We start from the raw sequence: 15336 nt of genomic DNA, 5'->3' as shown, positions 1-15336 counted from the left end.
GTCCAACACTGAAACTATTTTACGTTGACATTTTATTGCTTTAAATCTTCCTAGTGCAAAAACGGTAAATTTCACCTTTAGACCTCCAGGGTCACTACGACTAAAGGTGAATTTAGCAAGTTTACATATTTATTGAAAGTGTGATTACTTTCGATCATTTTCAGCTTCTTTTCATAATACAAGAATGACTGCGCATTCACTTTCAGTGCAAATGAACTCATTTGACCTTTGGCCCCGAATATCTTGAAAACACCCCAACGGCGGACTGATTACCACTCAGCATCGTATTCTACGCAAAATTTTACTCTAGAAAAGTTGGGTCTGGTTTTGTGCCCATTTGATGGAACCCCCCCCCCCCCCCCACGCTGAGCCTCCGGTCTAGAAGCCGGACCTGATTTTCAACAAGTCTATCGTTAAAGGCTTGGTTCTTGTATTAGGATGTTAAGCAAATTAACTCGAATATGTATAATAATATATTTACTAGTTGTAATATAATACATTTTACACAGAAATGTGCTTATTGATCTAAAAGACAAAATGTATTTAATAGCAATTTGCAAAATAAATGACAAATTAAGGGTCCTTGGGCTTATTTCGTACTTTTGAGTATGACGATTGACTCTACTTGTCTTTTATTCTTGCATGATGTGCTTTTCATTATTCAACAAGTATGGCCATACTATGTACCAGGAACCAAAACATAATGCAGTGATTAACAATTAAAACTATGCAGGTCATTGAACAGATCCAACGTATAAGATGGTCATCTTGACATTGATAATGGTAGAGAAAGTTAAGCTTTAGGTATTTTTTTATTTGTGATGCCATCGCCACCATTTGGAATTGTGACGCCTGATCAAAAATCTGATGCACAGTTGTACCAAGAACAATCCTGCCAAGTAACATTACGATCAGATTCGAATTGACAATGTCATCGGTGCCATCTTAAACATGTGACGACATATAGGAAATCTAACTTAATGCATATTAGTTCAAGGAACATTCATACTAAGTTTTCTGTCTTTCCAACATGAATTGAGGTCTTTTTCAATTAAAACTCATGATGTCATCCCAGTCATATGGGAATTGTGACATACGAAAAAAAAAAAAAAAAAAAATTAAAGCATAATTGTCAAAAGAAGTAGTTTCATGTTGATCGCAAGCGAATTGCCAGAGCCTCAGGCTTTTTTTGAACAGTGTTACCTTAAAAACAAAAAGATTACCAAGTGTATGGAACCTGTTACCGTGTTACGGGTTCAAAAATCAATATGACTATCTACAGTAGTTAGAATTATATTTTTGTACAAGATATTGACTTAATCGGTACAATGACATACAATACTTTAATAAAAATTTGCTCTGCCATGTTAATGTTAAATAATTTTCAGTATAATATACAATACACACATATAAACTATTATTTACCTCATTAAACAATATAAAATCTTAACAGAATATTAAACATACTTGTATAAAAAGGACATATATATATATATATATATAAATATATATAAAGACAAGACATTATGTACACAAACAATTCACATTTTCGGCTGCATTTGATGGAAAATTCTAATAATTGTGTTCTACATAATCATATGAAATATTCTAACTGGGTAGTACTTTTTCTTAGAGACTGACCTAATCCAACAAACCAAGTAGTAGTAAAACTAACACATCTACTTTGCAGTTATTGATATTTAATAAAATCTCTGTATTAATAAATCCAAATAGCCATGGGTTAAAACTGCTCACAAAGTTCTGTATGGATAGGGGTGGTAGCATTACTTTGGGCATGGTTTTGTCTCTAATTAGGTCAAGTCCAGGTTGGCATAAACTGATAATGTGAGATTCGGTTTTATAATTAGCTATTGCATCAAACTGGATCCTCCCATTCCCAGTTCATTAATACATTTTAAGAATATTTAATTGAACAAATTTTGTACATTTTTCTTTAATAAATACAACTTGTCAATGTACATGTAATTACATGCTAGACTGTCTACAGTCCTTTAATATCAATGATTCGTTTTATTTTAATTTCTCACATATATATGATTTTGTTTTCAAGGACATTTTAAGGACAAATTCTAAAGTGCACTGGAAGTGTCACGCCTTGGAAATGTAACTTTTTTTTTAATATTTGAGAACAATAATAGATAATGTTCCCAATTTTTTTATTGAATCCCACCTTAAATTACCTCTGACAAATTTATCCAGACTTTAAATCGATATTTTTGAGAATAATGTCCACTAGGCAAAAGAATTACAAGCACAATGAAAACAGCTTAGAATCGTACTGGAGGATTTGTGTTAAATAGGTCCAATTTGTCAACAAATGGACTGTGTGTATTTTCTGTAGGGGGATCGAAAGGTGATATTTGGCATATTTTACGAAATTCACTTTGTTTGCTTCTTCACAATCAGAATTTTCTGGCACATCTTTTCATCCAGTTGTAGTATATTTAAACCAATAAAAAGGGGTGTTATTGTTTCGAAATTCTGTAATGTTAAAAGTGAAAATGTATTTCCTTGCACAAATTAACCTGGATACTTATCAAAGCATTACCGAAAATAGCCAATTTTGTTTTATGGTGAATTCTGTATCTATCGACCTTATTACTTAAGCGCATAAGCAAATAAGTGTTATTTAGATAGTGTTTATGAAGGTCAGATAAATCTTGTTTACATAGTGTTTTAGAAGGTCTGATAAATATTATTTAGATAGTGTTTTAGAAGGTTTGATAAATGTTATTTAGATAGTGTTTTTAAAGTTCTGATAAGTATTTAAATAGTGTTTTAGAAAAAAAGAAAGATATAAGTTAATCTAGCGACATCAATGTCAGTGGATACAAATCAATTAAATTTCACATTATTATTTAAAATAATGTCTACTTCGACAGGCCAACCTACAATTTGCATTAATCAAACATTTTGAACAGAATATTTTTCTTTATCTATTTTCTAAAATACGTAACTTTAGATGAAAAATTTGCTAAAAATGGCCTTTTGGGTAAAATTGTGTTTTAAAACCTAATATCTATTTCAACTGGTATTTGTCGCAGAACTGATAGTTTAGTTACCATTCTTCCCTTTCTATGTGATATACTAAATAGAATATTAATCATTGAAAATTTTAATTAATCAAGACAAACACTATGAATTAATGAAGATATACAGATATGCTATCTTTATACAAATGTATATTTCTATTTGCACTAAGTTCATCCATCATAAACTTCATATACTCAAATTTGAACAAAATGGATAAACTCAACAAAATGGATAAATTTAACAAAGAGAAAAAAGGTTTACAATCTCTTATAAAACTAAGTGATATTCCTATTTGAATTAAAAATAAAAAAGGTCTGTATGAATATTATTTTTTTTTTCCAGTCTTTCCACAAAGTGCACCATGCAATCCCTTAAAAAACAAATGCTATCAAGACACAGGTCAAGATTTATGGTTCGATGTTAACCAGGCAAGACCCTCATGAAGTCCATCTCCAGTGGTAGCACAAGCTGGTTGAACATACCAATTTCTATCCCTTATCCTTGTTAATCCTAACTTCTCTGTTACTTCATGTGGCTTCATGGCTACAATATAGAAATTCATATTATATAAGCACTAAATCTCGGTTATTACTTAGTCGTAATTTACTCAATACACCCCTGCAAACCATTTGATTTCTACTACAGACACATTGTACTGTACAAATGTAAAATGGTTGTACAGATGTAAAATTTCACAGAATTTAATAACAGTAAATAAGTGGTAATAATAAGCTGACAACTACTTGGCTTAAGGTTATAGCTCTGGATTAGATCATTTATAATATCTCTTAAATAACCTGGACCTAAAATGCAGTACAATCATCTTAAAGTCTGTGGCTATTGTTTATATCTGGTCAAATAATCATTTCTTAAACAGCGTTGGACTTGGAGCCCCTTTTTAGATCATATTTTCATAGAGTAAAGTACATTCGTAATATTTATATTGGTGATTATATTTATTTAAAAAATCATGTTTTACTAGATAACTCAATCTAACTACTAACCGCTATTCAACTATGTCAATGCAAAGCAGGAATAATGTGACTGACATAGGGGACCAAATGTTTTTACATAATTATAGTTATAGAAATAAGAGAGTGTACAAAAACATAGTATACATTACCATCAGGCAAATCTTGTTTATTTGCAAAAACTAGTATTATGGCATCTCTCATTTCTCTATCATTGATAATACGATGTAGTTCTTGCCTTGCCTCATCAATACGATCTCGATCAGCTGTATCACATACAAATATTAATCCTTGGGTTCCAGTAAAATAATGTCGCCATAATGGCCTAATTTTATCCTGTCCTCCCACATCCTATAGTAAAAATGAATTGAGATTTATAGTAATTATACATGTACATGTATTAAAATGTTCTTCTCCCCGAACCTTTAATTTTGTCCCTAGTAATCAACCAGTTGGACTTGCCTCATCATTGGTTTATCATCTAGTGTTATATAATATATTATCCCTTTATTACACCTTTCACATAATTAGTTATTCTTGTCTATTTTTATACATGTGTAGTACATCATGTATATTGATTTATTTTTGTCTACTTTTATACATGTGTAGTATATTGATTTACTGGTAAACAATATTATATTCACAGGATATTGAAACAAGCACATGGCTTATATAAATTGGCTTCCACAAAACAAGATGACTAGTCATCAACATCCCGAGCCCTTGCACATGTTTGGGCGGTATAAGGAAAAACAACGTCTTTATGTTACTGGTAATCAATATAATGAAATTAAATGGGGTTTAACGTCCTACTGTTTTGCTCCGAACTGGGCTAATGAAGACGGGCATACACCATACAGTGTGCTATGAGGGAAATTTTGCCTGGACAGCGACACTACGGCCTACTCTTATATCGAATTCCAACTGTCAAGGGATCTTTTACGTGCACGCCAATGTGTACACAGGACCTCGTTTTTTTCGTTTCATCCGAATGACTAGACAGCTGTCCTTGTCAGGCCCTTCGTCCTGCATCACTGACAAGGGGAAACCACGTCGGAAAATCTGGATGAACTCTCGGCCAATGCAGGGATTGAACACCCAACCTCCAGCGTCTTACCCACTTAGCCACCGTGACACCCGGTAATCAATATAACAAGCCAATAGTGAGATTGATGTACCCCGCCGAAATCCCGAAATAAATAGTGACACATATTAATTAATTGCACTTAGACTAAGCAGCAAATTCTCATCATCAAACTTAGTCAAGGTAATGATATAATGAATCTATACTCCAGAGTTTCATAGCTCTCACTTAATTATAATAACCAAAGCTATCATGCCCAAAAGCATCAACCAATTAAATTACTTATCTCTGCTTGCCATAAACAGACAATGTTCATCAAGGCATTCACCTAATGAACGCCTATACCAAAAACTAAGTCAAATTTGTTTCAATAGAAACACAAAAAATATAAACCCAAGAAATTCCTGAATAGCAAAACACACAACTACATGTATTGTAATAGCCTAATAGGTTGATGTGTGCACAAAGTTTCATAAAGATATCTTGAGCGGTTTATGAGATATGCTCCGAAACTACTGTAATAGACTGATATGTTTACAAAGTTTCATAAAGATACTCGTATCTTGAATGGTTTACGAGATATGCTCCGGAAACAAAATTTTTGCCTCACAAACTAAGTCAAATTTGTTTCCAAGGAAACACAAAAAATATAAACCCAAGAAATTTCTAAATAGCAAAAGACACAACTACATGTATTGTAATAGCCTAATAGGTTGATGTGTGCACAAAGTTTCATAAAGATATCTTGAGCGGTTTATGAGATATGCAACGAAACTACTGTAATAGACTGATATGTTTACAAAGTTCCATAAAGATACTCGTATCTTGAATGGTTTACGAGATATGCTCCGGAAACAAAATTTTGCATCAAAAACTAAGTCAAATTTGTTTCCAAGGAAACACAAAAAATATAAACCCAAGAAATTTCTAAATAGCAAAAGACACAACTACATGTATTGTAATAGCCTAATAGGTTGATGTGTGCACAAAGTTTCATAAAGATATCTTGAGCGGATTATGAGATATGCTCCGAAACGAAATTGGGACAAAGGACGGACAGACAGATGGACGCCATTTCAATATCCCTCCCTAACTTCATTTGGCGCGGGATAATAAATGATATAATAAATGACATGTCCATGTATATTATAGGTCAACATACTGTACATGTACATGTACGTAAAGTGCTGAATTACATATGGTATCTATATAATAAGATTACAGAAAGAATATAATCAAGTGTTAGCTAACATCAGATCAAGAAAGGGTTGATACTTGACTGATTAAATTCCTTTTACTTCAGCAAATCCATGGAATATATGTCTGCATAATAGAGGTTTAAGTTTACGTTGGATTATTTGATCATTCCTTTCACCTTACATGTAGTTCTTTTGTTTTGTTTTTTATAGTGTATTAGCCCTTACATATCAATAGTTGGTTTCATCCAGTTTTATCAATTTTAATTAGTATATTGTTATAATGTTAGGTTGATTGTTGTTACAAATTATGTACTGTCTCTATTATCATTCATCACTACAGTACTACTCATATCCTTGTACTTAAAAAGTTCATATCAACCACTACCTAGTGGTCATACTTATCATTTAAGTTCCGTTCGAATTAATTCCTTTCATCTTTTATTGAAGATTATACATGTACATACACATACCCTTTTGAGTTTTTGATGATTGATCCTTATGTACCTCCCATTTCATTGTATTAACTAGCTTGATGACATTGACAGAATAAACTTACTCTTCTAAATGTTGCCCAAATAATGTATAGCTGTTTTTCATAAGTACATGAATGTGTTATACTATAGTGTAGTTTATTAACTCAAGTTAAAGTTTACTATAATTTCTTTATTTATTAAAGTTATCAAAGTCAAAGGGCCATAATTCAGTAAAAGATAATTTTAGCCTCAATATGCTTTTTAATCTTATGAACATATTATATATATTAATACAGTATGAAACACTGTATAAAATTGAAGTCAATAGGACAATCACTTTCCCCCTGAACTTTTGGCTTAATACAACTAAGACTGTTTTGATTCTTTGTGTTATTTGCACATTCACAATTCAATCAAACCAGTCTACCAATGCCTGTACGGTATAAAACGAAACGCTACCATTCCATACCAAATGAACAAAAGATAAGGACGAAACTGAATGAACAGTTTATCTGCAAAATATAAAATACTTTCAAACTTCTGTCAAAATGTAAGTTATCATCCAATTGCTCAATAATATTAGTAAGCAAAATTGAAATTATCTGTTAAGTTAAACTTACCCACACACTGAATTTGACATTTTTATATGTTACTGTTTCAACATTAAATCCTACTGTTGGTATGGTGGTAACTGGTTGACCTAACTTCAATTTGTATAAAACAGCTTAAATATAGTTAAGTATACCATAAATAACATGTAAATTCTGGACAGTAGTTGGCTTTGAAATTAAACTGTACACCAAATTCCATCACTCCCCATCAAACTGCATAAAATGTTCATTATCAACGGCAGCCCTGCCACTAAGCTAATGGACATCTACACCAAACTTGAACATTCTAATGCACATCAGGTCAATTGGATAATAACTTTCTACTCTAGAGTGTCCACAAGATATATCAAATGGATCAACGGCAACCAGGAATTTCAAGACAATCGAATGGTATAACAGAAACTATAGCCTTTACAGCGGTCACAAGCAATTGTGAACAACAGACCGATGGACAGAGTAATAAGTAAGCTTTATTTAACTTATACGACTACGTTTCAGTGTAGGTGTATGTATAAACATAAACCATTTTTTTTCAGATGTATTTTAAAGGATACTAGTTTTTCCAGCAGCATCTAAACCCAACATGAGAATCCTCATCTCTTTGTTACCAAAAATCTTTGATAACATCTTCCCCATTTTGTCTTATGTGCTATCCTGAAAAAAATATATAGATAGAATTCAATGGTCATTGAGTTCTGTTTTTATTCTATAACTACACTGTACTATCTAGATTATCAAAAAAAGAAATCATCACCAAAAACGTAAAAATTCATTATAGCTAGGTTCCGCCCTTTTTTCTTTCCTTTTTACAAAAATTGTGGTTGCCTAGTGGTGACGCATTACCGTTTGACGTAATTCTGAAAGTGACGTCATTCTGGACAAAAGTACAGTAGTATATTTTCAAGCCATTGGATACAACCATAGGTTATTTAATGGCTGTATTCAATGATATTTGCATATAGTTATAGAATAAATGTTTTTAGTTGTTATTAATTCAGTCCCACTAATGTACACATTACTACACAACATAAATTTTTAAAAGATCAGCTGATAAATTGGTGGTCTGTAGCATTGATTAGTACTAGTAGCATGCTCACAAGAAACTGTGGATGATGGACCACCAGATGGAAGTATATGTAACAGCAATATGACCAGATTTCCATATGACAATATAAAGAGGTATACTATATGTACATGTATGTACTATAATTTAAGCGTAAGCTTATATAAATATAAATTTAAAAAAGGGATTGTTAAAATTTGTTAGCACATGTCAGCTTGCCAATTCTTTGAAATATCAACTGTCGTATGAAATACATGTAGCCATGAGGCATGACAGTAGATACATATACATAAGCTTACACATATTCGTAGAGATAGTTTTAATCTACTTAAAGTACTTTTAATTTTTTTGTTAAATAATTGTGTACTTCACATTGCAGGGTCTAATGTTTGACAGTGATTTATTCCATGGTTTTCACAATATAGCAAAGAGTGTGTCCTGGGACACAGGGTTTATTTATATGTTAATTATTTAGTCTTATTCTTTAGTATTGTAATATTTTGATTGCTTTGCAGAAGATTCTCGTCGTCAATAAAAAATTCTATAATTATTAGTATTAATGATACGATAGGCATGTATGTACGTATGTATCTAGTGTCTTTAAAACAACTATCTATTAGTATTTAATCCATTTCCGCCATCCAGCTATGGGCACAAATCATCACTTTTAGACATATTTTCTACATCAAAACTTAAGGAATGTGGGACTTGAAATATCGCACAGGAAAATAAACTCCGCCCATTTTCCATACATGGTAAAAGAGATGTGGGTCTGCATGTGTCGACGCTTATAAATGCATACATATACATGTAGTATGAAAGTTTATATGGCCGATCATGTCGGTGAAAAAGTCCGCTTGATTAATTTAATGGATAATTTTTGCAGTAATATTAGTTAGGCACATGACATAGTCTACAATGTATGAGAAAGTTGCGTCGCTACATTGGGCTGGGTAATGTTTTAAAGATTAGTCAACTTCATAACTGGTATGCTATTAACAAAATGAGTTTGATGTGTGAAACTAAAGGGCTCCAATCTCAACTAAAAACAAATAGATGTACTTAATACATACTGAGTAGTGTATCCTGTACTATTGCCAGGCATTGGACAGGATTGGTTGGGTAAATCGTACGACCGCCCTTTCATAGAATGGAATGTGTCACTATTGGCAGATCTATCGCAATTAAACTTGCAAAATAACTAAATTTTATTACTTGGGTCACCTATTCTAAAGATTAGGCCGATAGTTTTGAAACACCCTGTTTACTGACATCACAACTTTGAACTTACCTTCGCCTTCTTTCTACTAAAAAGTCTTCACGCTTAATAACAATGTCAATATATGACTTGGGCTTTAATCTGCCGGCCTCGTGTAACTTTTTTATGCTCAGAAAATGATATCAGCTATTGAAATATATACTTCCTTATAACAGAATCACAAAGACAGGACTACAAATCAAATTCATTCTTAAAAAAGAATGTTTATGAATATTATTCACCTAAAAGACGTTACTAAATAAGAATGGCGGCCACGATTTTGTGCTTCCGCTTTAACAGTGCGAAATAGTTCTATGCACTATATAATATAATTTATTTCTTTTTTGTTTTGTTACATATTAGTTTCATCTGCAAGTGAACAGATATGTCGGTCAATACTGTCCCGGGTCCATGCTTGTTAATATAAAAGAAAACAGCGCGTTACTTTTATAATTATTTCCTCCTTCCCGAGCGTAGGGATATAAGAAAATGTTTCTTTTTGCCTTAATATTGAAGAGTAGGACAAGGAATGCAACTCCGACAAGTCAATTAGGTTTCAGGCCACATTATTTATATATAATCAGTATAATTCTATGACGGGTTTTACCAAAGCAAGTAGCTTAATTTGGAGAGGAATAAAGTAAAATATCGATTGATATTCAATTAAACGACAAATAAAATTATGGATCTAATTAATTTTTCTACATTGCTTAAATTATATCATGTGAATGAATGAATGAATGAATTAATGAAATGGAATGGAGTTTTATGGCACATTATAATATCATGTAGTCTAGTCCTAGTAGGGCCCATGGGTTCCATGGACTTACCCATGAACCGTATTTCCATGATTAAACCATCTGTATTTACCCAAAACAGCCAGTACAGCAGTAGATCCTATGACAATAAGAGTTGTCTTTCTTGCTTTTTTTATTCATTAATTGAAGATTTTTGATTTAAAGGTATTAAAAAAGAGTAGGGTTTAAGGAATATTTAACATATGCCTACGTATTCAAAAGAGACCCCGCCCCCTTTCTAAAAATAACACAACCTAAAACAGCACATAAAAAATACAGTTTGTTTTGACTAAATCTGATGTAGACCTTATTATGTGGTAGGCTAAATATCAATCTAATTTCTTTTTTGTAAGGGCTCTGGCGCAATTTAGTTGACTATTGGCGATGGATTTTGATGAGTGATATACATGTATTAAGCTGTCAGTATGTAATTTTAAAATACCATTTTATACACCCACAATTGTGGACACTCTACAGGTCACAATTTTTATTTGATTTTGAAGAAACTTAAAAATAGGTTTCTATCTCACAAAGATCTCAGTTCTTTTCGATATTGGCATATATTGGACCATAACTTCATGGATTATGGCCCCTGGTTGTACAAAAAAATCACGTTTTAGCTTGTGGACACTCTAGAGGTCACATTTATCTGTTCGAATTTCGTGAAAATCGGACCAAAACTGCCGGACCAAATGGCCACCCTTCGTACGCAAATAGTGTAAATGTATGGTATAGGTTGTGGACCCTCTAGAGGTTATACATGTTTGTAATGTAACCCAAAGATCTTGGTTCCTTTCAATACTTGTACATTACGGATCTCAACTTCCTGAATCATGGCTCTTGATTGTAAAAATCGCATTTTTAGCTTGTGGTCCCTAGAGGTCACAATTTTTATCCGACTGAAAAAAAACTTTGAATATATCACCGTCACACCCAAATGACGGCTGAGTTCGAATTTCGTGAAAATGGTACCAAAACTGCCGGACAAAATGGCCGACCCTCGTGTGCAAATAGTGTAAATATATGGTATATCAAGGTTGTGAACCCCCTAGAAGTCACAGTTTTGATCCGATGTTGATGAAACTTGAAATACACGTAACTGACTGAAGCGACGAGTGAAAACAGCCACGGCCGTATTCCTACTCATTAATAATAATTCCTTCGAAGACCAAAAATTGTTGTGGTGAGACTGCGAGAGGATATCTGACAATTCATAAAAAGAATTGACTGCCACTAGATAAGAGAACACGAAAGAAAAATAGAAAAGTCCGTGCATTGCCATGTTTTTATAAGGTATAGAATGAATAAAAACAAGGGAATGTACGGACTATTTCTATTTTTCTCGTGTTCTCTTATCTAATGACATTCAATTACTTTATTGAATTGTCAGATATCCTCTTACAGTCCCATATAACAACTTTTGGTCTTCGAAGGAATTCTTAGTGAGCAGAAATTCGGCCGTATATCTCACTCGTCACTTCAGTCAGTTATATTATACTATAGAGGGATAACTCATGTTTTCCTTTGGCGTTCGTCACTTCCGATTCATGACACCTGCAATGTATTCATTGACGTCAATGTCTGTATTACTCATCTATCGTAGCAATTATGATCTCTGTGTTAAAATTATATTTGGAACGTGTTTAACCAGTTCTATCACATGTGATAATGACTGACACCAATATTGTCCTTTACTGGCACCCGTCTTAGCTTGCCATTGAAAGGGGTAGATATCTTAAGATACCACTCCAGGTTCGCTTCTGTAAAAAATGCAATGCAAGCAAAATTGAATCTGAACAACATTTTCTTATGGAATGCCAAAAATATGAAGATTTAAGAAAACAATATTTATATCAAACTCTTGACAATACTGGTCTAACCTTTTCATTTGAAAATCTATTCGACCCACCGAGTATTATCGCCACAGGTGTCGCAGCCTTTGTCTACTTCTCTTTTCTTTGGAGAGACATCTGAACTGTTAAATATGCATGGTATTTTATTTTCTTTTATGTGCGCACGCTTTGTTCTGTATTTTAATATATTATGTACCCATATGTGGGTCTATCTGTCGAGTTATGTGATTTAATACCTTGTACGTTTTGTTGCATATGCAGGTTTCATACTGTTTATTTATGAGTGCTTTGAATTTATGTCCGTCCATATTTTTGTATCCGTCCAATTTTTTGCACCTGTATTTCATATTTTGTATATTGTATGGTGTCCTCGACAAGGGAGGTTCCGATGCACCTGTACTTAATATTTCGTATATTGTATGTTGTCCTCAAGGGAGGTTCCGATGCAATACTGTGTGTCTTGTGTTATAATTGTCATATTGTTATAATTTTATGTACATGTTTATATTGTATGCTGTCCTAAATGGATGTTTCGATGCAATAAAATCTTATCTTATCTTATCTTATCACTATCCATTTTCCACTTCCAGATTAAAACACATTTAAAAATTTACCAAACAAATGACATTTAGTAATTGGGACATACTCAAATAACAAACTATTCATGGAATAACAATTAATCCATGGTAACGGTTATTCCATAAATATAGCGCGTTTCTTGAAAGTCATGTGTAATCATAATGTAATATCGACTTTCCACTGTGTGTTCACACCTGATTTATTTTAGAGTAACGCCCCTTACTTACTCTCTTGAGTTCATATTTTGTAAACACAGAACGAGAAGCCAAGGCTAGAAAAGTATCCGATTTTGGAATGTAAATCACAATACCGGTACGGTAATTAATTAAAAAAAAAAGGACCCACAAACTTCTATCCAGTCTCTCGTCTGGGTCACGCTATTTTGCTTTAGTTTATGAATCCACAATTTATATACATTTTATACTTAAAACTCCTGATTGAACAATGGTCGATGGATTAATAATACTAATACTATTAATAGTTATTAGTTCAGCTCTGAACGTCAACGTAGGTCTCATTACACTCGCCCTGTACCGTACGTTCAGTAACTGCCCTATTGAGAGAGAGAGAGAGAGAGAGAAATGGGGTTTAACGTCCACTCGACACAAACTAGGTCATTTCGGGACTAACATGGTTTAATTTTTTATTTCAATAATTCGCTTGCAGAGGAGGAAACTGGAGAAAACCCACGAAGTTGGACAGGCGACCCTACTCCTTGTCACGTACAACTGGGGATTCAAAACCACACCAATTGACTCACTGTCCTATTGAAGCCTTGTCGAAAAATCTAATCGCTTCCCAGTCAATTTTACTGGGAAACTTTTTACTGCTAAACGGTCGCGTATGAACGCCTGAACAATATAAATGAACTTAGTGAGAAAATAAGACCTTGCTTTACCTCGCTAGAACCAGTATAAACGACACAACATGCTGTTAAAAAATACGTCCCTGTCTTCTTACCACCTTAGCGGACTTCATTGAAAGGGTAACACACAAATTTACGAACTCGGCCACATAAGATGAAACGAAATGTAATGAGACCTACGTTTAGAGCTGAACTACTCTGAACGTAGGTCTCATTTCACACGCCTGTACCTTCAGGAGCCGTCCTATTGAATCCTTGTCGAAAAACGAATCGGCCCCCAGTCAATTTTACTCATTACACTCGCCCTGTACGTTCAACCGTCCTATTGAATCGAATACCTGACAACTCATCCTAAGGTACAACTCATCCCTATATAAGACAACTCATCTCACATTAGAAGACAACTCATCCCAAGATAAAAGACAACTCATCCAAACTCGAAAGTAGGTAGTATGTGTTCCACAGGTAGAAAATGTAGAGCCAATTAAAACCCCATTTCATTGAAGTGCTTCATGATGAAATAATAACCCGCCATTGTTTCCAACGGGTTGATATTTGTCTTGTTTGTCATATTTTTTGTATGTGAAACTCCACAGTGTTTTTACCACTTTGCCTATTAAATTAACATCGTTCCAGGACCCCATCGTTCTATGATTTATTTGTGGGAGTGCGTTAAGCTGATCTGACGCGTCCGATTTGTTGATATCTTCGACTTTGCTGCGGGTAAGGCCTCAATGGTACTGTCAGAGAAATAGTTGTCTGCAAGTCTACAAAACAGTACAATTGTATTATGACAAATATAACTAGCACTTATATTTGTTGGGATGACTTGTCTCATATCTCGACCCATGTTTTAAAGTTGGGATGAGTTGTCTTCTAACATGGGATGAGTTGTCTTATATTGGGATGACATAGGGCAAATCTTCTCTTTTCAATCGAAGTGGTCGACAAACATTTTCACGCCTAGAACAGAAGATGTGCATAGACTACCATTATCTACAGAACCAGAATAAGAAACTGATTCGTAAGACTTACCAAAGGCAAATTTGGAATTACCATGACTATGACCACTGACCCCATACAACTAAATAATTTCTTTAAGAGATTTGACTGGGATGGGTTTTTCGCCCCAAAACTTGAGCCCAAACTTGCTAGTTGAAAACGTTTTGAATACATTGATTAAAGCTGTAAACAATTTCGTTAGACACAAATTTGTAACAATTCGAACAGGTGATACTCCATGGATGAATGGGTACACCATAAAAATAATTAGGAAAAGAAATTGTATTGATAAAAAGGCAAAATACTTTCCCACCCACTGGCAATGTTTTCATAAGAACAGGAATTTTGTCATTTCAGAAATTCGAAAAGCAAAGCTGGACTATTATCACAAAATAGATAGCGACATTAGTTCAAATTGTTTTCAAGAGAAACACTGGTGGAATCTTGCCAAGCAATTTGGTATAAAAAATGGAAACTAAAAAAGGGAATTACCACCCCTACTTGATTTTGATAATAAAATCAAATAC

The 15336-nt window shown here is 33.5% G+C and overlaps 1 protein-coding gene across 1 annotated transcript; it reads right to left on the bottom strand.

The window, feature by feature from the left end:
* Nucleotides 1-462: 462 nt before the first annotated feature.
* LOC126824753 (ADP-ribosylation factor 6) lies at nucleotides 463-10100 on the bottom strand. The gene is made up of 5 exons (XM_050554110.2): nucleotides 9747-10100; nucleotides 7947-8046; nucleotides 7402-7505; nucleotides 4178-4376; nucleotides 463-3597 (listed from the first exon to the last, which is right to left on the bottom strand). The coding sequence occupies exons 2-5, from the start codon at nucleotides 8026-8028 to the stop codon at nucleotides 3455-3457; spliced, it is 528 nt and encodes a 175-aa protein (XP_050410067.1). The 5' UTR covers nucleotides 8029-8046; nucleotides 9747-10100; the 3' UTR covers nucleotides 463-3454.
* Between the last annotated feature and the right edge of the window lie 5236 nt (nucleotides 10101-15336).

Source organism: Patella vulgata, chromosome 6 (assembly GCF_932274485.2).
Source record: "Patella vulgata chromosome 6, xgPatVulg1.2, whole genome shotgun sequence".
NCBI lineage: Eukaryota > Metazoa > Mollusca > Gastropoda > Patellidae > Patella > Patella vulgata.
The sequence above is the reverse complement of the archived record's forward strand: the minus strand, read 5'-3'. Positions and strand labels throughout refer to the sequence as shown.